General features: G+C 37.4%; 2 protein-coding genes across 2 annotated transcripts in view; both read left to right on the plus strand.

Annotated features, from left to right (window-relative positions):
- Positions 1-20,965, plus strand: part of LOC141337909 (uncharacterized) — an 831,413-nt gene that overhangs the window by 216,127 nt on the left and 594,321 nt on the right. The window lies entirely within an intron of this gene.
- Positions 16,931-20,594, plus strand: LOC141338832 (cyclin-L1-like). The gene is made up of 5 exons (XM_073844448.1): positions 16,931-17,021; positions 17,407-17,540; positions 18,582-18,656; positions 20,136-20,245; positions 20,316-20,594. The coding sequence occupies exons 1-5, from the start codon at positions 16,931-16,933 to the stop codon at positions 20,515-20,517; spliced, it is 612 nt and encodes a 203-aa protein (XP_073700549.1). The 3' UTR covers positions 20,518-20,594.

Genomic DNA, 20,965 nt, shown 5'->3' on the forward strand with positions numbered 1-20,965 from the left:
CAGGGACTGGCCCACTCCCTCCACAGTTAAGGAACTCCAACGCTTCCTCGGATTTGCCAACTTTTACCGCCGTTTCATCCACCGCTTCAGTCTTCATTCTGCCAGCCTCACCAACCTCCTTAAAGGAAAACCCAAAACCCTTACCTGGACTCCTGCCGCCACCCACGCCTTCACCACTCTCAAATCCGCCTTCAGTACGGCTCCGGCCCTCGTCCTTCCAAACCCTGCCAAACCATTCATCGTGGAAGTCGACGCATCCACCACCGGGGCTGGAGCCGTACTCTCTCAGTACTCCGGAGAGCCTCCCAAACTCCATCCATGTGCCTTCTTTTCCCGGAAGTTTTCCCCAGCGGAACAGAACTACGACATTGGCAATCGGGAACTCCTGGCCATTAAGTTAGCTCTGGAGGAATGGAGGCACTGGCTGGAGGGTGCCAACCATCCCTTCACCGTCATTACCGACCACCGTAACCTGGAGTACATCCGGGAGGCCAAGCGGCTGAACCCTCGCCAGGCTCGGTGGGCCTTGTTCTTCTCCAGGTTCTCCTTCACCATCACCTACCGTCCAGGCCACAAGAACATTAAGGCTGATGCCTTATCCCGCATTCACCAACCGGACCCCCAGTCAACCTCTGATCCCATCCTTCCTCCAGAGCTTGTCCTCAACCCAATCCTGTGGAGCCTCGACCAACAACTTCAGGACGCCACATCCCGAGAGCCAGTTCCGCTGGGAGGTCCAGAAGGGAAACAGTACGTCCCTTCCACCCTGCGCTCCTCCCTTCTGGACTCCATCCACTCCTCTCCGGGCTCTGGACACCCAGGCAGCAAGCGGACCCTCTCACTCCTCCGCTCCCGGTTCTGGTGGCCAGGAATGGCCCGTGAGGTAGCCCGTCATGTCCGTGCCTGCTCAGTCTGTGCCATCACCAACACACCTCGACAGCTACCACAAGGAAAACTCCAGCCTCTGCCTATACCTGCCCGGCCCTGGTCCCACATCGGGATCGACTTTGTTACCGACCTGCCACCATCTAATAATTTCACCTGCATTCTAGTGATAGTCGACAGATTCTCCAAATCATGCCGGTTTGTTCCCCTCAAGGGACTACCCACAGCCATGGAGACCGCCGAAACCCTCTTCCAGTCTGTCTTCCGCTATTTCGGCCTCCCTGAGGATATCGTGTCGGACCGGGGCCCACAGTTCATCTCCCGGGTATGGCATGCTTTCTTCAAACTACTCCAGGTCTCCATCAGCCTTTCCTCAGGCTACCACCCTCAAACCAACGGCCAGACTGAGCGGAAGATACAAGAACTCGGACGCTTCCTCCGGGCCTATTGCTCTTCCGACCAGCACAACTGGAGCCGTTACCTGCCCTGGGCTGAGTATGCCCAAAACTCTCTGAGACAATCTACCACCGGCCTTACCCCTTTCCAATGTGTGCTGGGCTATCAGCCCCCTCTATTTCCCTGGTCGGAAGAGCTCTCCAACATCCCAGCCGTCGACTACTGGTTCCGGGAAAGTGAGAGGGTCTGGGATTCGGCCCACGTCCATCTACAGCAGGCAGTCCGGAGACATAAGACCTTCGCGGATGTCCGACGTCGTCCAGCTCCCACCTACCAACCTGGAGAGCTAGTATGGCTCTCCACGAAGGACATCCGCCTCCGACTGCCCTGTAAGAAGCTCAGTCCCCGCTACATCGGACCGTTTCCCATCCAGAGGCAAATCAATCCTGTCACCTACCTGCTCCAGCTCCCTGCACACTACCGTATTCACCCAACATTTCATGTCTCCCTCCTTAAACCTGCCACTAACCCTCCTCTCCATTCCTCCACAGAACCTGACTGGGAGGGGTATGGTCCTGAGGAGCGGTCCTGGGTTCCTCGTAATGACATCCTTGACCCTTCTCTACTCACCGACTTCCATCAGCAACACCCGGACCGTCCCGCTCCCAGACCTCGTGGCCGCCCTCGCCGTCGCTCCCGGGCATCGGGAGCTGCCCGTGGAGGAGGGGGTACTGTCAGCAACACATCCGGACCGTCAGGTTCCTTCACCACGCCCACTCGTTCCCAATCACCAGCATACTGTTCACCTGCACCTGCCGCTCCTCATCAGTCCCCTCTACAAATACACAGCACTCTCACTCTCAAACTGTCAGATCTACTCGATAGACACTGGACTCTAACCCTCACGCCAAACCTTATCAAACCTGCCTGCCTGTCATTCTGTGTTTCATCAAGTTAAGTTTATCCTGCTTTCTGTTTGTTTTGCCTTTTTTCATAATGATGTTATGTGGATTCTGAATGTTTACCTTTCTGTTCTGAGTTTATCATTAAAGACCTCTTAAGTTCAACTTACCTCTCTCTCTCTCCTTACCCCGAGCCTGACAATATCAGTACAAAAAGCTTTTCATTATTGTAATAGCCAACAAATGTTACTATGATAAAAATCCAAATGAGTACACAAAATTTCCAAGACTTCTCACAAATTTACAAACTGTTATTTCATCAACACTTTCGTATAAGTCATAGTAATAAAGTAACAGTTTGTAAATCTGTGAGAAGTCTTGTAAATGTGTCTGTGCACTCAGTTGTATTCAACAAATAAATGGTCCTACTCAAATAGAATCAGGTACATTATGCAGATATTGATATGGAAATCTAGGTAGTTTTAATGGGCACATTACTTAAATGGTTATCTGATGGGGCACCTTTTGTGTCCTGTGTAAATCAGGTCCTATTCAGTAATTACACTATTAACTGTTGTTGAAAACATTGGAATGCAGGCAAACATTTTAAACCCAACAAAAACTCACCAACACATCTTGATAACATGATAATACAAACTGAAATTAAATAAAGGCATAAAAGATTATACTAACAGTACAACTGTGTATCAATTTTTTTGCAGTAGTGTGTAGATTGATGTAATACCAAGTTAGACAAAAGAATTTAAGTGTAGGACATAAAAACAAAGCTTCTTATCAAGTGATTTATTATTGTAATATTTTACAAATGTTGCTGCTGCATAAACAACTGTTGCAGAGCACTTCTTGCTCATCTGAAAAGACATCACCAACATTACAAGGTGGGCGTTCAGCATCTTCATCACAGCCACTGGTCCACTCTGGCACAAACCTATCCATGTATAATTCACACAGATTGTGCAGTGTACAACATGTCTCCACCATATCAACAACAACATTTACATTGCAGTCATTTCTTTTACTGAGACACTTCCACCTTCCTTTTAACCTCCCAAATGCATGCTCAACCACACAACGGGCTCGACTTGTTCTCACGTTGTATAGTTCTTGACCCTCTGTAAGCCGACCAGTGTCTGGATATGGTTTTAACAACCATTTCTGTAGTGGGTAAGCAGAGTCACCAAGAATAAAGTAGCCTACATCAGTTCCACAAATGTTTTTTATTCTGCCTGAGAAAGCATTACTTTCTGTGGCCCAAGTCCAAAGGCGTGACTTTCTGAGGACGCTAGCATCGTGTTCCCTCCCTGGCTGTCCAATATTCAGGTCCCAGAACATCCCTTTACCATCTACAACTGCTTGTAAAATGATGGAGTGCCAGCCTTTTCTGTTATGAAAATCGGACTGGTATTGTGGAGGTTTCAAAATAGGGATGTGAGAACCATCAATAGCACCCACGCACTGTGGAATTCCAAATCTCTCTTCAAAATAATCTGCCATGGCAGACAGTTGGGGTTGATCAGGTCGTTTGATAAATTTTGGACGAAGTATTGCAATCACAGCCTTGCAGAAGTCATGCACACAGCGGCAAACAGAGGTCCGACTAACAGCAAACAGGTTAGCAACTGTCCTGTACTCTGTGGTTGTCGCAAGTTTGTACAATGCAATGGCCACCCGTTTTTCCAGAGGAATGCATAACCGGTATGATGTATCTTGTCGCTGTAGTGAAGGCTTCAGAGCTGTACAAATGTACTTGAATGTTTCTCTGGAAACCCTGAAGTCCTCCAGCCACTGCTCTTCTGTAAATCTTTGAGCAGTGATCTCCCACCAGTCACTAGTTCGGGGATATGCCCACACCGCTGAGGTCCGCATTATATTGGTGTTGTAGTGATGCATCATCTGAAAAATAAATAGAATGAAAGGCAAAGATATTAATGACCTTATAATGTAATAGATCTATAAGTGTATTTAAATGTTAAAACATAAATTGATCCATAATTTGCAAGACAACAATTCAAAATGTAAACAATACGTAGTCATGTTACATAACTATATGGCAACATACACTTTATAAATAGATGTAGCTTTACTGAATCATCTGAAAAAACTACAATGAAATGTATGCTTTACCTCCGCAATTATCAGAAAGATCTATATTAACATAAAATCTTTAAACGTATGTATAAACAGATGTACTATCGTAATTAAATTAATGTCTAACATTACTTATGGAATTATGTGATGTAATGCTAGCAAAACATCTGATAGGTTTAAACTGCCTAAGCATAACGTTACATTACAAACTCTGTGTCTGTATGTTACTAACTCCGTATCTTATAGGGCTAAGATATACGTTATCAGGTTAGGGTCGCTCAGAAAATCACATAACATAAATAACTACATTACGTAATTTTACAACATTTACCATTTTCATCCATTGTCGGCGTTTCTGCATTCGCTGTATCCGGCTTCCACGTCGCTGTATAGCTCTTTTTTGCCTTGCAGCTAACATAAGCTTTCGGCGTAAACGCCGCTGAGCCTCCATCTTCGCATCCTGGTTTCGCTGCCTCATCTTCCACCAAGAAAACACCAAAAGGAGCAAACAAACAGCCGCTTCGGTTCTCTCCATTTTGATCGTTCGATTATCACACTATGGTGGCCTACCTGAGTTACTTTCAATCTCCCCGCTGAAAGGGGAGGGGTTTCGTGACGTTTGATCCAAGGAGGTGTGTAAAGGGCGGGCCTTAGGTTTGCGCAGCGAGGCTACTGGCTCGATAGTGGAAACGCAGCTTACTTTTGGCCTTGGTGCTTGCGACTCGAGGCCACTGGCCCCGCCCGGCACGCTCTTAGCACTGGCTCGCACTGGCCCGACAGTGGAAAAGCGGCTAATATGTACTCACAGAAGTTTTTACACTTCCACAGTCTTCAATACTGCAGTTACCAGGTTGGAATACCCTGAAACATTATTAAAAAACGTGATGATTCCTATGTAGGCTACATACAATTTTTGTATTCTTGTATTTGTGAACACTGAATTAGAATTAAAGTATCAATTTGTTATACCAGTGTACTTACATGGTAACTCCTCAGGAACTGTCTACTTAATATAAAGTGTAAAATGGTCACAACTTACTGAGTAATATATCAAATGTAAACCTCTGTGCAACACTTTAATTTCAGTGTACTTACATGATAACTCCTCAGGAACTGTCTACTTAATATAAAGTGTAAAACGGTCACAACCTACGGAGTAAAATATAAACTGTGTTTTCAAATGCATTATTAAATAGTTTACTTAAAGGGATAGTTCACCCAAAAATGAAAATTTGATGTTTATCTGCTTACCCCCAATCCATCCAAGATGTAGGTTACTTTGTTTCCTCAGAAAAACACAAACGAAGATTTTTAACGAAAACCGGTGCAGTCTGCCAGCCTTATCATGGGTGTGGATGGGCACCAGACCTTTAAAAGTAAACAAAAACATGCACAGACAAATCCAAATTACACCCTGCGGCTCGTGATGATACATTGATGTCTTAAGACACGAAACGATCGGTTTTTGTGAGAAACTGAACAGTATCTATATAATTTTTTAGCTGTGATACACAGCCACGTCCATCTGTAATGTGCACGAGTTTGGCATCAGTCACGTCACATGAGCACACGCTCTGTCGTAGAATACGCAAACGACGTAAGGGGAAATCGGTGAAAAGTCCCGGATGAGTTTGCGCAAACTAATGTAATCTTTTAGCTTTAAATCGGTTTAAACAATCAGGATACGCGCAAGTATTTACCATTTTGAATAGCCGCTATACCCACAATCTCTGTGCTCTGTGTAAACAATGAGTGTCGTATACATGCGACAGATCGCTTCCGGCGTTTGCGTATTCTACAACAGAGCGCGTGCTCATGTGACGTGACTGATGCCAAACTCGTGGTCATGACAGATGGACGTGGCTGTGTATCAAAGGTAAAAAATGATATAAATACTGTTCAGTTTCTCACAAAAACCGATCGTTTCGTGTCTTAGGACAACAATGTATCATCACGAGCCGCAGGGTGTAAATTGGATTTGTCTGTGCATGTTTTTGTTTACTTTTAAAGGTCTGGTGCCCACCCACGTCCATGATAAGGCTGGCAGACTGCACCGGTTTTCGTTAAAAATCTTCGTTTGTGTTTTTCTGAGGAAACAAAGTAACCTACATCTTGGATGCATTGGGGGTAAGCAGATTAAGATCAAATTTTCATTTTTGGGTGAACTATCCCTTTAATATGAAATTATAACTTTCCATCCTGTTCTGTGTGATTTCTGTTGCCAACTCGTTTCCAAGCATATGTAAGCATAATGTTTAACAAGACTACACTTTAAACCTTTAAAACAAATAACATTTCTACAATCGTTTAACCATTTATGTAATATTAACTACGTTTGTAGCGGTGGGACACAGCAGGCGTTTTCTGACATCCCTGCGACTAACAATAAAACCATAAAATACACCGAACACGCATCATAATTTAAAAAAATGAAACAATTTTATTTGTGCGCTATAAGATCTTCAGAATCCATACCATTGCGAGGAACATTCCCAAATTCAAATCTTTATCTTTATTTTACGAATTCAAATACAACCGCGTCAGGAAACGGCAGTTTTTACGGCAGGAAAATCGAGCTCTCATTGGCTCTCGCCAGCATTCGTCACAGTTTACGACATGCCGTGTTTATGGTGAGCTGTGTTTGAATGTTGCGCGGGCGCATACTCTTTGGCCGCATTTACGGAGAGGATCAGGAAAATAATCTGGATAATATTTCAGCAAATAATAACTTTAATTCTGCTCTGCACCTCAAACAAACCTACTGTATTCTGTTAGAGAGGACTGCGGCTGCAAAAGCATCGCCATTTGGATTACTTTTTGGTATGGCTGTTGATATTTTTGCATTAAATAAATGATTGTAATTGCAATTTTCTGTCTGTCATGTTTTTTTTTTTTATTACTGTACTGAGAGAGATATGGTTAACGTTAGGTTTAGAGGTAGGAGTGTGATTAGTGACTATACAAATATTTTTATGCTATATTGTTAGTAAAAATGGTAATTTTCCTGCATATATTTTTGTCAGTTACAATTTATATCCTTTTAGATTTGCTATAAAATGGGTGGCTTTAGGTTTGGGCGTAGGTTAAGGGGGCTAAAAATATAAATCGTGTATTAATAAAATGATAAAAAGGCATTTGATATGAATATTTAATGAAATGAAAGATACGTAAATATCTTATGTTTTTAGCAAAACATACGTAGCTATTTGTACGTTTTAAACGTTGAAATACATCTAAATTGTGCATCTAAAAATACGTATAAATACCAACTTATAATCAATGAGACCAGGCTGGACCATTTTACACTTTATATTAAGTAGACAGTTCCTGAGGAGTTATCATGTAAGTACACTGATATTAAAGTGTTGCACAGAGGTTTACATTTGGTATATTACTCAGTAAGTTGTGACCATTTTACACTTTATATTAAGTAGACAGTTCCTGAGGAGTTATCATGTAAGTACACTGATATTAAAGTGTTGCACAGATGTTTACATTTGATATATTACTCAGTAAGTTGTGACCATTTTACACTTTATATTAAGTAGACAGTTCCTGAGGAGTTACCATGTAAGTACACTGGTATTACAAATTGATACTTTAATTCTAATTCAGTGTTCACAAATACAAGAATACAAAAATTGTATGTAGCCTACATAGGAATCATCACGTTTTTTAATAATGTTTCAGGGCATTCCAAACTGGTAACTACAGTATTGAAGACTGTGTGGAAGTGTAAAAACTTCTGTGAGTACATATTGTTGTTACAAAATGTAGTTACATAATTCTTGTTACACATGTGTACTTCCAGAAGTGAAAAAAGTGTTGTTACCAATGTCCTGTTACACATTTGTACTTACAAATGCTATTCAGTGAGTTGTTACATGTGTGTAATTACACCAGTATTAGAGCTGTAGATACAATGTACCAATGTGTACATACACTGTAGTTACATGCTACGTACACATCTAGTTACCATGTAAGTTCACAGGTATTAGGGACACTTAATATAAAGTGGGACCTTTTTTTATGATCATTTTTATTTCAGTCTTCAGTCTTCTTTCTTGGGTAAATACACAATTACAGAGAAACAGTTTCTCATGCTCCTGTCTTGGTTTGTTTCATATCATTAAGATTTCATGATTTTTCTGGTTTATTAGTGACTGTATAGCATTTGCTGATGATCATCATAGATCTGAGTCATTGTTCTTTCTCTTTCTGTCTTCAGTCTGTGTGGATGCAGTATTACAGAGAAACAGTGTCTCATCCTGACTTCAGCTCTGAAATCAAACCCATCACACCTGAGAGAACTGGACCTGAACGGGAATAAACTAGGAGACTCTGGAGTGAAAAACCTCAGTGATCTACTGATGAACCCACAATTCAAGCTGGAGAAACTAGAGTTAGTATCATTATACTGTACAGCAGTTACAGTCAGATTAAAGTTCACTGTTTAGTTTAGGAACACTGGACTCTTGACATCTTTGCTGTGAAACAAAACAGAAGTAAAAACAAAAAACAGTCTAACAAATGACTGGAGATGATTCTGACAGATAGATTTATACAGGACTAATAGTATATTTCACTAAATCTTTTATTAAGGGATGTATATATTATTTAGTATATTTGTATAAGTTGGAAATTGCAAACTACACTCTAAAATAGATTTAAAAATATTTGATTTGATTGATTTAATGATTTTTGTCCATTTAAAAATATAAAAAATAGACCATTCAATTTAGTTAATTGTACTGTTGTTTCTATATTGATTCTATGTATTGATGGATTATTTGTTGACTGAGGATGAGTCCAGACTTGGATTGTAACTAGTGTCCTCAAATACTCCTGTCTTGGTTTGTTTTATATCATTAAGATTTCATGATTTTTCTGGTTTATTAGTGACTATATATGCATTTGCTGATGATCATCATAGATCTGAGTCATTGTTCTTTCTCTTTCTGTCTTCAGTCTGTGGGGATGCAGTATTACAGAGAAACAGTGTCTCATCCTGACTTCAGCTCTGAAATCAAACCCATCACACCTGAGAGAACTGAACCTGAGCTGGAATCAAATCACAAACACAGGAGTGAATGACTTATGTGACGTACTGAAGGATTCACACTGTAAACTGGAGAGATTGAGGTCAGTAACATTCACATACAAGAATCAAAATGATGAAAATCACTTTAATCACAGTTTAAACCAAAACACTTTCTACTCAATATCTCATGATGAGTGGGTTCATGGGTTCACATTATATTTGTGTCAAATTCTTCTCCTTAATGATTTGTTTGTAAGATGATCTTCTCTTCCTCTGTTTGTCTCTTTCTAGTCTTCGTAACTGTGGCATTACAGATGTTTCTTCTTTAACTCAGTCTTTGACAAACACAAAAGCACTGCAGTTTCTAAAAGAGCTTGATCTGGGTTATAATAAGATTGGAGACTCAAAGCAGCGGCTCATTGATGTGCTACGAGACTCAAACTGTGAACTGAGGTGAGTAAACTTCACTTTGTGATATTAAAGAGATCTTCAATTACCTCTGATATGTGGACAAATATTAACTTTCAAATATTTGTGAAAGGGGATGATCAAATGATCATCAAGCTTTATTTCAAAGGGTTTGTGTCAGAATGAAATGTAAAGTTGATCAAAATGTTGAACACAAAGGAGGAAAGAGAACAAAAGCAGACTGTCAGAGCTTTATCCAACAACAGCTGCTTTATTAATGCCATCAGTAATAGTGAATCATTCCAGTTTGAAATAGATTTGGTCAGATTGGAGGAAAACGCTGGTAAAATCAGTGCAGATTCCAGCTTCAGCTCACAGCCGTCCAGCATCACATGATCAATGTCTCTGTCTCTTGTGTGTTTTTACTTTGACAAGCAACACGTCACATTACTATACACTTACTTTACTTTCACTTATTTACTGAGACCAATACAAATGTTGTAACTAGAGGAAAAACAGATTTAACTAGTGGAACATTGAACTGAAAGGGTTTAGTTTTGAGGCAAAATCACATTAGTATTTGTTCTTGTGGTTTATTATATTTGGCGTTCACTCATTAGCATGTGTTTCTCTTTATAGTGTCTCAGAAGATGGTAACTGCTGTCTATCCTAGTTGTTGGATCCTGATGAAAGGAGCAGTGAACATCAGGTGAGGATCCACAGAAGAGCTTCACTACTGTGTCTATGAGGAGAAAGAAATGTGTGATAAATGTGTGAATGTGATCCATACAGGTGAAGAGACTCAGACTTTACAATCAAATAATGCAGCATGTGTGTTAGAAACATGTGATACTGAATGATTCATGTTGATTTAGTATTCAAGCAAATGATGCTTTTGTTTTATTGAAAGCTGAAACATTGGTGAACTGCCTTTAACTGAAAATTGATTATCTACAATAATGCGTTACTTACACACTATTGTTCTGTTTAAATACTGTGCAGTTGCTTTGACACAATCTGTATTGTTACAAGCGCTATATAAATAAAGGTGAAACACAATGGAAAAAAAGATGGATTGTGCAGTTTTGACAGATTCATTCATCAAACTAATGTTTTCACACACTGAGTTTGTTGGCATGTTTGGTGAAAACCGTTTGAAAAACTCTTTCTAAATATATTTTTACTTATTTTTAAGCATTTTATTATTGAATGTAATTGAACTGTGTATATACTGAGTTGATTTATATCTATTAACTATGATCTGTTCATTTGCCTTGAAAAGGGTTTGAAGCAGCTGTGTTTCTGCAGATGTGAGTCTGATATTGACCGCAGTATTGAGTTGTTGTTGTTGTGAGGATCTGATGTGTTTCTAGTGAACATTAAACCACATCACCAACTGAACCACACCACAGCATTGATTTAACTCTTAACACACAACCAAACAACTGAGATGAAGAAGATTACACTGGAATATTACAGCAAAGTCCCAGTCTTTATTTCACTCTCCATATTTGATCTGTTCAAGATCACAATAGTCGTTTGGAGAACGAGGGAAATACTTGTTTGTCTACTAAAATACATATATTTGTGTACATGAGGAAATCAAAGAATATTGTGTATCTTGTTTAAATTGACTTCTTAATGTAATAGCATTGAGTTCTTATTTTTAGTTTTTGTTTTTGTTCCAATCTTTCTGTCAAGATAATTCGTTTATTATGATGTAAACATCCACAGCTTCATCCCAGCGAACAATTTCTCATTCCGTTTTTAGTGTTGTAGTACTGGAGTCCGGTCTCGAGACCATTTTTTGCTTTCTCTGTCTCTGTCTCATTGGAAGGAGGTGGACTCGTAATTTTAGACCGAAACAACGAGACCGTTTTCCCCATGTTTTTAAATTTCATGGTATATTCTAAAATATTAACTATTACAAACTTTCGTATAATAATAATTAGGGATGCACCGAATATTCGGCCACCGAAAATTTTCGGCCGACAATGGCCCAAAAGTGCATTTTCGGTTTTCGACCGAAAGACTTTTATCACCGAAACAACAGTTGACACAAACAGAAACCGCAGCATGCAAGTGCTGAAGCAACATGTCTGCGGTGTGGACGTATTTCAGTGTATCTGAGAAAGACCCACGGATAGCGATTTGCTAAACTTGTATTGCCGAAATTTCACTGCGGTCACAACATCTGCACTTCCTAAAAGAGCGGTCACGCCATCTCTGCTTAAATTTCTATTGCGCACCTATATAGATATTTACGGTAACAAACACTTCCGACCTAATACGGCGCATTTCATGATATTCAACTACTTTGAAGAACTGCATATCAAAGTCAGGACCAATGCTATTAACAATCTCTTTATCTCCATCTCCCAAATATACATACTATTAATCTGACATGTGCAAAAGAATATAAAAATATGAAATCAAATTGTTTTCTGTCAACTCCAACAGATTATTGTTCGTCATCTCCCCATGTACCTCTGTGGGGATTTTCATGCTGTTTTACTGTTTCATTTTTTAATAATTTCATACCAAAGTCAAGACAAATGCTATTTATATTCTTGTATAGACATTTTAAAATTTCATTACAAAATAAAATAAAATAGTTTTTTGAAAACTCCAAAACTTTATTGTTCTACATCTCCCCATGTACCTCTGTGGTGATTTTTATGCTGTTTTACTGTATCATTGTTTTACTGTTTTACTGTATCATTTTTTTATAATTTCATTTTTTTTATGTCTATAGACATAAAAAAAAACATGCAAATATAAAATCAAATTGTTTTCTGAAAACTCCAACAGATTATTGTTCTGCATGTCCCCAAGTACCTCTGTGGTGATTTTCAAGTTGTTTTACTGTAACAATTTTTAATAATGCCATACTAAAGTCAAGACAAATGCTATTTACATTGCAGTACATAAAAAAAAATCATAACAATATTTTAAAAAGTTGTTTTCTGAAAACTCCAAAACATTATTGTTCTTCATCTCCCCATGTACCTCTGTGGTGATTTTCATGTTGTTTTACTGTATCATTTTTAGTAACTTAATACCAAAATCATGACAAATGCTTTTTACATTGCTGTAGACATTTTAAAAATTCATGAAAATCAAAAATAAAAATATTTTCTGAAAACAGATTATTAGTTCTACCCCCCACACCCTTCACGTCTTACACCTACATCTATATAGAGAGAGTTAATAGTACTTTTCCTTACTTTGATATGCAATTATTTAAAGAAATATATATAACAGTAAAACTGCATGAACATTTGATTTCATGTTTTTATTTATATTTCATATTTGATTATATATTTTTATTATTTTAATAAGCATGTCTATATAGAGACATATTCAATAGTATTTCTCCTTATTTTGGTATGCAATTATTAAAAAATGAAACATTAAAACAACTTGAAAATCACCAGGTACTTGGGGACATGCAGAACAAGAATCTGTTGGAGTTTTCAGAAAACATTTTGAGAACAATTTTCATATTTTAAGATTTTATTAAAAGTGTCTATATAAAGAAATAGTCAATAGTATAAAAATTAAAGTTAAACTGCATGGAAATCAACACAGTAATATTTAGGAGGATGTAGAACAAGAATCTGTTGGAGTTTTCAGAAAAAAAATTAAACCTGTATACATAAAGAAAATATTCAATATTATGTTTCCTTACTTGCCATGCAATTTATAAAAGAATGAAAAAGCAAAACAGCATGAAAATCACCACAGTGGTATTTGAGGACATGCAGAACAAGATTATGGAGGAATTTGCAGAAAACAATTTGATTTCATATTTTTATGATTTTTTATGTACAGCAATGTAATTAGCATTTGTTTTGACTTTAGTATGGAATTATTAAAAAATGATACAGTAAAACTGAATGAAAATCACCACAGAGGTACTTGTATGTACTTGAGATGTAGGACAATAATCTGTTAGAGTTTTCATAAAACAATTTGATTTCATATTTTTATGTTTTTTTTTTTTAATGTCTATACAGCAATGTAAATAGCATTTGTCGACTTTGGTATGAAATTATTAAAAAAATTATACAGTAAAACAACTTGAAAATCATCTCAGTGGTACATGGCGAGATGAAGAACAGGATTATGGAGGAATTAGCAGAAAACTATTTGATTTTATATTTTAATGTGTTTATTTTATGTCTATACAGCAATGTCATTAAAATTTGTCGAATTTTGGTATGAAATTATTAAAAAATGAAACAGTAAAACAACTTGAAAATCCCCACAGAGGTACTTGAGGAGATGTAGAACAATAATCTGTTGGAGTTGACAGAAAACAATTTGATTTCATATTTTTATATTCTTTTGCGCATGTCAGATTAATAATATTTTTATTTGGGAGATGGAGATAAAGAGACTGTTAATAGCATTGGTCCTGACTTTGATATGCAGTTCTTCAAAGTAGTTGAATATCATGAAATGCGCCGTATTAGGGCGGAAGTGTTTGTTACCGTAAATATCTATATAGGTGCGCAATAGAAATTTAAGCGGAGATGGCGTGACCGCAGTGAAATGTCAAGAGGGGGTGTGTCTGCAGTGATGAGAGCAGAGATCGAGACAGATGTAGTTTTCAGTGAAAAACAATGGCTTTACGTTGGTGTTACGTCGCAATATTTTAAAGATATGTCTTTTCATACTGTATTTTTATAAATATTTATGTTTTAAACCATGGAGGTGAGCCAATGGATATCACACAAGCAACGTGAAAACTGCGCAATGTTAAAGTGAAAGTAAAATCTGACTTTCAGCATCTGATGTGCATTCTTTCACAGACAATGAGAGACAATTATACTTCATATGCTAATATTAATTTAGTCCCCTAATATTTTCTTTGTGCCCCGAAAATGGTGGGAAACGTTTAAAAAAGAAACGTATATATATATATATATATATATATATATATATATATATATATATATATATATATATATACACGTTACAATATATTGTGTAAAGTTTGTTTCTGAAAATCGGTTCTTGAAATAAAGCTCTTAATTTTCATTGATGACTGCAGTGTTATTAGGGGTTAAGAAAGTCATAATTATGATTTCAGGTGTTAAATGTGGGACTGAAAGACAAGAATTGCGATGAAACTTCAAAAGGCTATCCATTGAATAAATCTGAGCTCTGCACGTTTCAAAGTCATTTGCTGCTTTGTGTCCCATTCTGACAGCGCCTCCTGCTGGAAGACAAACACAGAGTTGTTCATGTGAATTTTTTTACAGTCTATGATGTGATGGATCCAGAAGATAATGTTATAAAAATGTAAACAATTAAATCGTTTAAACAAAGGCAGTAAAATATGTGTATATGTTATTTAAGTAATATAATACTTGATTGATAATAATTGTTTAAATGAATATAATTGATTTATTCTTTGAAACTTTAATATTAATTTCTGCAATTGCAATGCCTTGATTAAAGTTTGAACTCTCTGAATCTCTTCTGACAGTTTGTTTGTTTGTTTGTTTGTTTGTTTGTTTGTTTGTTTGTTTGTATGTTGGGGGTAAGGGTGCTAAAAGGCACTTTATTGTTGTTAATTGTAGACTGTTAAAATACAGTATGTAATGAGAAGGTTTTGGAACATTGTAAATTGTATGATGTAACTGTTTATACTGTAAGTTATTTATATATTGCTGTTATTCGTATCAAAATGCAACACCTTCAACTTTAATCAAATGTTGGCATCATGCCATAGGCATACTAAGTTTTGACTCCAGCTGAGCTCCCTAGTCTGAAAATATTATTCTGAGAAAAAGTTTGGTAGACAAGTGTGCCAGCTAGACTGCTCCTATAGCCAACAATCCCCACTCTAACCTTCGTCAATTTAATGGATGAATATGATATTTGGGTGATGTTAAATGTAAGTAAATCATGAAAATCTGCTCTTGTTTTTGATCTCGACTCCTCAAAGACTCGGACTCGGCATAGGCGGTCTCGTCCCCATCACTACCGTTTTTATTTATTTATTTAGGAGAACATTCTGTGTTTGAGACTGTAACAATATTAACTGTGGTGGCAGGATTTATTATAACAATATTTCTCCTCAGGTGTTTATATATATATATATATATATATATATATATATATATATATTTAATTATTTATAATTATATTATATAATTATATATTTAAGCAATAAGGTATGAGAGGCCTCAAGTACCTTATTGCTTTTATAAAACGGTTACCACACAATAAAAATATTAATATCAAAAATATATATTAATTTATTTATATATATATATATATATATATATATATATATATATATATATATATATATTAGGTTGTACGTTTTCATAAAGTAAAATCATTAACTGCCTTCTGCCTAACTGCCAATAGAAAGCTTTGTTTACGTTGCTAAGGGTGGTTGCTAAGGAGGTTCAATGATGCACAAAACCATTGAGTGAAGCGGTCATAGCAGTGCCCTATCATGAATACGACACAGCTGCTGACCAATCAGAATTGAGGAATGGAACTAACCGTTTTATAAATATATATGTGACCCTGGACCACAAAACCAGTCATAAGGTTACATTTGACAAAACTGAGATGTATACATCATATGAAAGCTCAATAAATAAGCTTTCTATTGATGTATGGTTTGTTAGGATAGGACAATATTTGACTGAGAAACAGCTATTTGAAATCAGAAATCTGAGGATGCAAAAAAATCAAAAAGACTGAGAAAATCACCTTTAAAGTTGTCCAAATTAGGTTCTTAACAATGCTTATTACAAATCAAAAATTACATTTTGATATGTTTACAGTAGCAATTTTACAAAAAATCTTCATGGAACATGAACTTCACTTAATTTCTTAATGGTTTTTGGCATAAAAGGAAAATCAAAAATTTTGACCAATGTATTTTTGGCTATTGCTACAAATATACCCCAGCGACTTAAGACTGGTTTTGTGGTCCAGGGTCGTGTGTGTGTGTGTGTGTGTGTGTGTGTGTGTGTGTGTGTGTATGTGTGTGTGTGTGTGTGTGTGTGTGTGTGTGTGTGTGTGTGTGTGTGTGTGTGTGTGTGTGTGTGTGTGTGTGCGTGCGCGTGCGCGTGCGTGTGTGTGTGTGTATTGTCTCAGTCGGTGCGGCAGATGGCGCTGTGAACCGCGCTGAACTCAAACTCACATCCGCGCCAACATGGCGGCGGCCACCGGAGCTCTTCTGCCCGGTGAAGGGCTCGTGATCGCGGGTAAACTCTACTCGGGTGTCGCGCTCACTCTGGACAATAGGCTTTATGCCGAACGTCACATGACCAACCCCGGAAAACAGGTCTCATTGCTTCCGCTTGTCGGAGAACGTGTTAATAGCCGTAATAAATAATGGCGATATCGACGGACTTTTAAGGTAATCAGTTAAACAAGCCAGCTGTTTATTGTGGACGTTTCATTCGATATTTATATATAAATGTTAGTGAAAAGAATAAAAATTTAAAACTTTTATATATCAATCCACATATGTGATGGACATTGGTTATGATCATTTTTAGTGTCTACTTTGAATGAATCTTGAGTAAATCATGTTCATATTTAAAGAGGGATATGCAAAACGCGTGAACCGGAAGCAACGAGACCTGTTTAGCAGAAAACGGAAGCCTGTTGGGCATGAAGCCTATTGCCTGCTGCCCCCCGAGAGCGTGCACTGCAGCCCCTCGCGCGCACACGGACTGTCCACGCGCACAGAGGAGCAGCTTCGGAACCGCGTGTGTGAGATGATCCAGAGCGCGGGAATCCTGCTCCGCTTGCCTCAGGTCCGCGCTGGACGAGCTGTTCCCTAGCAACGATTTGTCCCCCCTACTCTTGAAAACAAACCCGCTCTAAACTAAGATGGTTAACTAGCTCTCAGCTTGACCAAACTAGTCTGGTTTGTTTGGAGAATGGTTTTGGGCTCTTGTAACGCAAGTCTGGTCTAGTTAAGATCAGTTTTGGGGGTAACGCTTTACAAGATACCTAATAATATGACTTTTTCCAAATAACTAGTAAAGTAGCGCATTAGTTTTTAATTGACCGTTACTTTTTCAAATAAGTAACGCCCGTTACTTTCCCCCTCATTTATTGATTAAAAGCTCTCCTGTCCCCATGTTGAGAGAAATTGTAAGATGTTACTTTAGTTCTAGAATAAATGTGAACATGCATTACTTCATCTCACTCACTAAAAAACAGATACAATGTTACTCAAAATACATAAAAACTTTAAATTCAACGCAAACCTGCAATAATTAGGCTAAATATGTGAAATAACAAAAACATCCTTTATGTATTTAATCCCATTTTATTAACCAATGTCTTTGCTGCCGCCCTTCGATGATCCAATTCATCCATACTAATGAGCAAAAATTACTCGAGAAAATCTAACATTTGTTTTCCTTTTTTTATTGCTGAAGAGTTTATTTTTTTCTTCTGCGGTCTACTGTACAGACGTCAATTTACTTTTCTCTAAGCCTGAGGCTTTTGCTGTAATAAGGATTTTACATTTGACAAAAATACAACTTTTTATATTAAAAACAAACAAGCAAGCCCTGCCCAGATTTAAAAAGTAACGCAAAAGTAACGTAACGCATTACTTTCCATAAAAAGTAACTAAGTAACGTAATTAGTTACTTTTTTTTTAGGGCGTAACTCAATATTGTATATTGTATAATATTTTAAAAGTAACTTTCTCCAACACTGGTTAAGACAGTAAACCATGTTTTGTTTTTGTTTTTCAGCAGGACTGTGTTATTAAGCATAAAAGATGTTTGGATGTTTTAAGAGTTGATGGATGTTTTAAGAGTTGATGACTGTTTTACCAGGTTGCCATGGCAACGGCCCAGATCCTGTTCCATCGCTTCTTCTACTGCAAATCATTCGTCAGACACTGTGCCGAGGTCAGATGCTAATAGTCCACTTTAGACGTTCTGATAGCTTTCCTGATAGCACATACTTGATGTCTGCAAGTACGTGTTTTTTTTTAGAGAGTTTGCTCATCTGCAATACGTCTATTGTATGTTTCCTATCAGATGTCAAATAGATATTTATTAGATGTCTTTAAGATGTTTATGAATTAGAATGTATGTAAAATTGACGTCTTATAGATGTTTGTACACAGCAGATGCTTTCCAGATCAAGAGATCTTTAACAGACGTCTTGCAGACGTACGTGTGCTATGTGGGATGCATTGTAATTCATAAACGTCTTAAAGACATCTAATAGACATCTATTTGCCATATGATAGGAAACGTCCAATAGACGTATTGCAGATGAGCAAACACTATAAAAACTGCATCTTGCAGACTTCAAATAGATGTCTCTGAGATGTACGTGTGCTATCAGGGATGTAGTTTGTACTTTTAACCCTGTTGCAGACGCTGGCCATGGTGTTTATCTAGTAATTATGACTTAACTCATTATTTTGACTTTTTATCTCATTATTTTGACTTTTATCTAGTAATTATGGTTAAGTAAGTCATAATTTTGACTTTTAAATCATGATTTTGACTTTTATCTAATAATTATGACTTAAGTCATAGTTTTGACCTTTTTTCTTATAATTTTGATTGTCAAAATTATGACTTATCTCATTAAGTCAAATTTAAAAAAAAATTATCTCTTAAAATTAATAATTTCGACATGGTAAATCATAATTTAGACTTTTATCTTGTAATTATGACTTAAGTCATTGTTTTCACTTATCTTTTAATTTAGCCTTTTTATCTTAATTATGACTTTTAAAATGAATAATTTTGATGTGGTAAGTCATAATTTAGATTTTTTTATCTCATAATTTAGAGATTTTAAATCATGATTTTGACGTATCTAATAATTATGACTTAATTCATAATTTTGACTTTTTATCTCATAATTTTTATTTATCTCATAATCATGAGTTTGAAATTCATAATTTTGTCTTTATCTCGTAATTTTTCTATTTTTTAACATTATTTTGACTTTTATCTCATAATTATGACTTAAATTCACAATTTTGCCTTTTTATCTCGTAATTATGACTTAAGTCATAATTTTGACTTTCTATCTCTTACTAATAACTTAAGTATGTCATAATTCCGACTTTTTAATGCACTCATTTTTTTTCTTACCTAATCCTTACTGTTTTTATTCGTTGATTTTCGTCATAGTTTTTGTCATTCAGAATGAGTTTTCGTTTCGTTATCGTCTCGTTTTTGTCAGTGAAAAAATGTTGATGAAAAATTGACACTGATTCTAAATCATAAACATTTGAAAGACATCTATTTGACATAGGAATCGTGCTTATGGACATATTGCAGATGAGCAAACGCTTTCTATCAGGGATGTAGTTGCAAAAGGTGTAAAATCAAATAATCTGTAAATGTAACATCTCTACCCAGACGGTGGCCATGGCGTGTCTCCAGCTGGCGTCTAAGATCGAGGAGGAGCCGCGGCGGGTGAGGGACGTGCTGAACGTCTTCCACCACCTCAGACACGCCGCAGGACACAGGTAACACTGCTCACCTGTACAGTGTGTGTGAGTCTGCCTGTGTGTTCTGAAGCTGCGGTGTCTCCGTCAGGCGAGTCAGTCCCATGCTGCTGGACGACGGCTACATCAGCCGCAAGAGTGACGTGATCAAAGCAGAGCGCCGCGTCCTGAAAGAGCTGGGCTTCTGTGTCCACGTCAAACACCCGCACAAGGTCAGGCCGCCGCATTCTTACATGCATGGGTTGCTTTTTAGCCCACAAACAGTTTACGCAAGTATGCACTTTTTTTGCTAATGCATCGCAAGCTTTTGTGCCACAGTTAGGGTGCATTTTTATACTTGTTAAATCCTGCATTTTACATCAGATATGAACTCTTTACACAAATATGCAAATTCTTTGATAATGCATTGTGAGCTTGCGTGCATAGTCTGCAGTGATGGAATAACAGCACTATAAATAAATGGCGTTACTAACGGTGATGATGATTGGTGTGTCTGTAAACGTGGTGTAACTGAGAACGTGATGATTGGCTTAGATTGAGTACATTTCCCATTTCCATTGTTTGCCAATCAGAGGCAGAGTAGTGCGGGTGCACATGCACGGTCAGTCGCACACACCAACATCCAGGAGTCACAACGACGATTCGTGTACAATGTTTTATATTTATTTTATGGTTATATTAAATTTAATTTTTTTTTAAGTAACACAATAGTTACTTTGCCTGGTAATTAGTTACTTTTAT

Source organism: Garra rufa, chromosome 7, assembly GCF_049309525.1.
Source record: "Garra rufa chromosome 7, GarRuf1.0, whole genome shotgun sequence".
Lineage (NCBI taxonomy): Eukaryota > Metazoa > Chordata > Actinopteri > Cypriniformes > Cyprinidae > Garra > Garra rufa.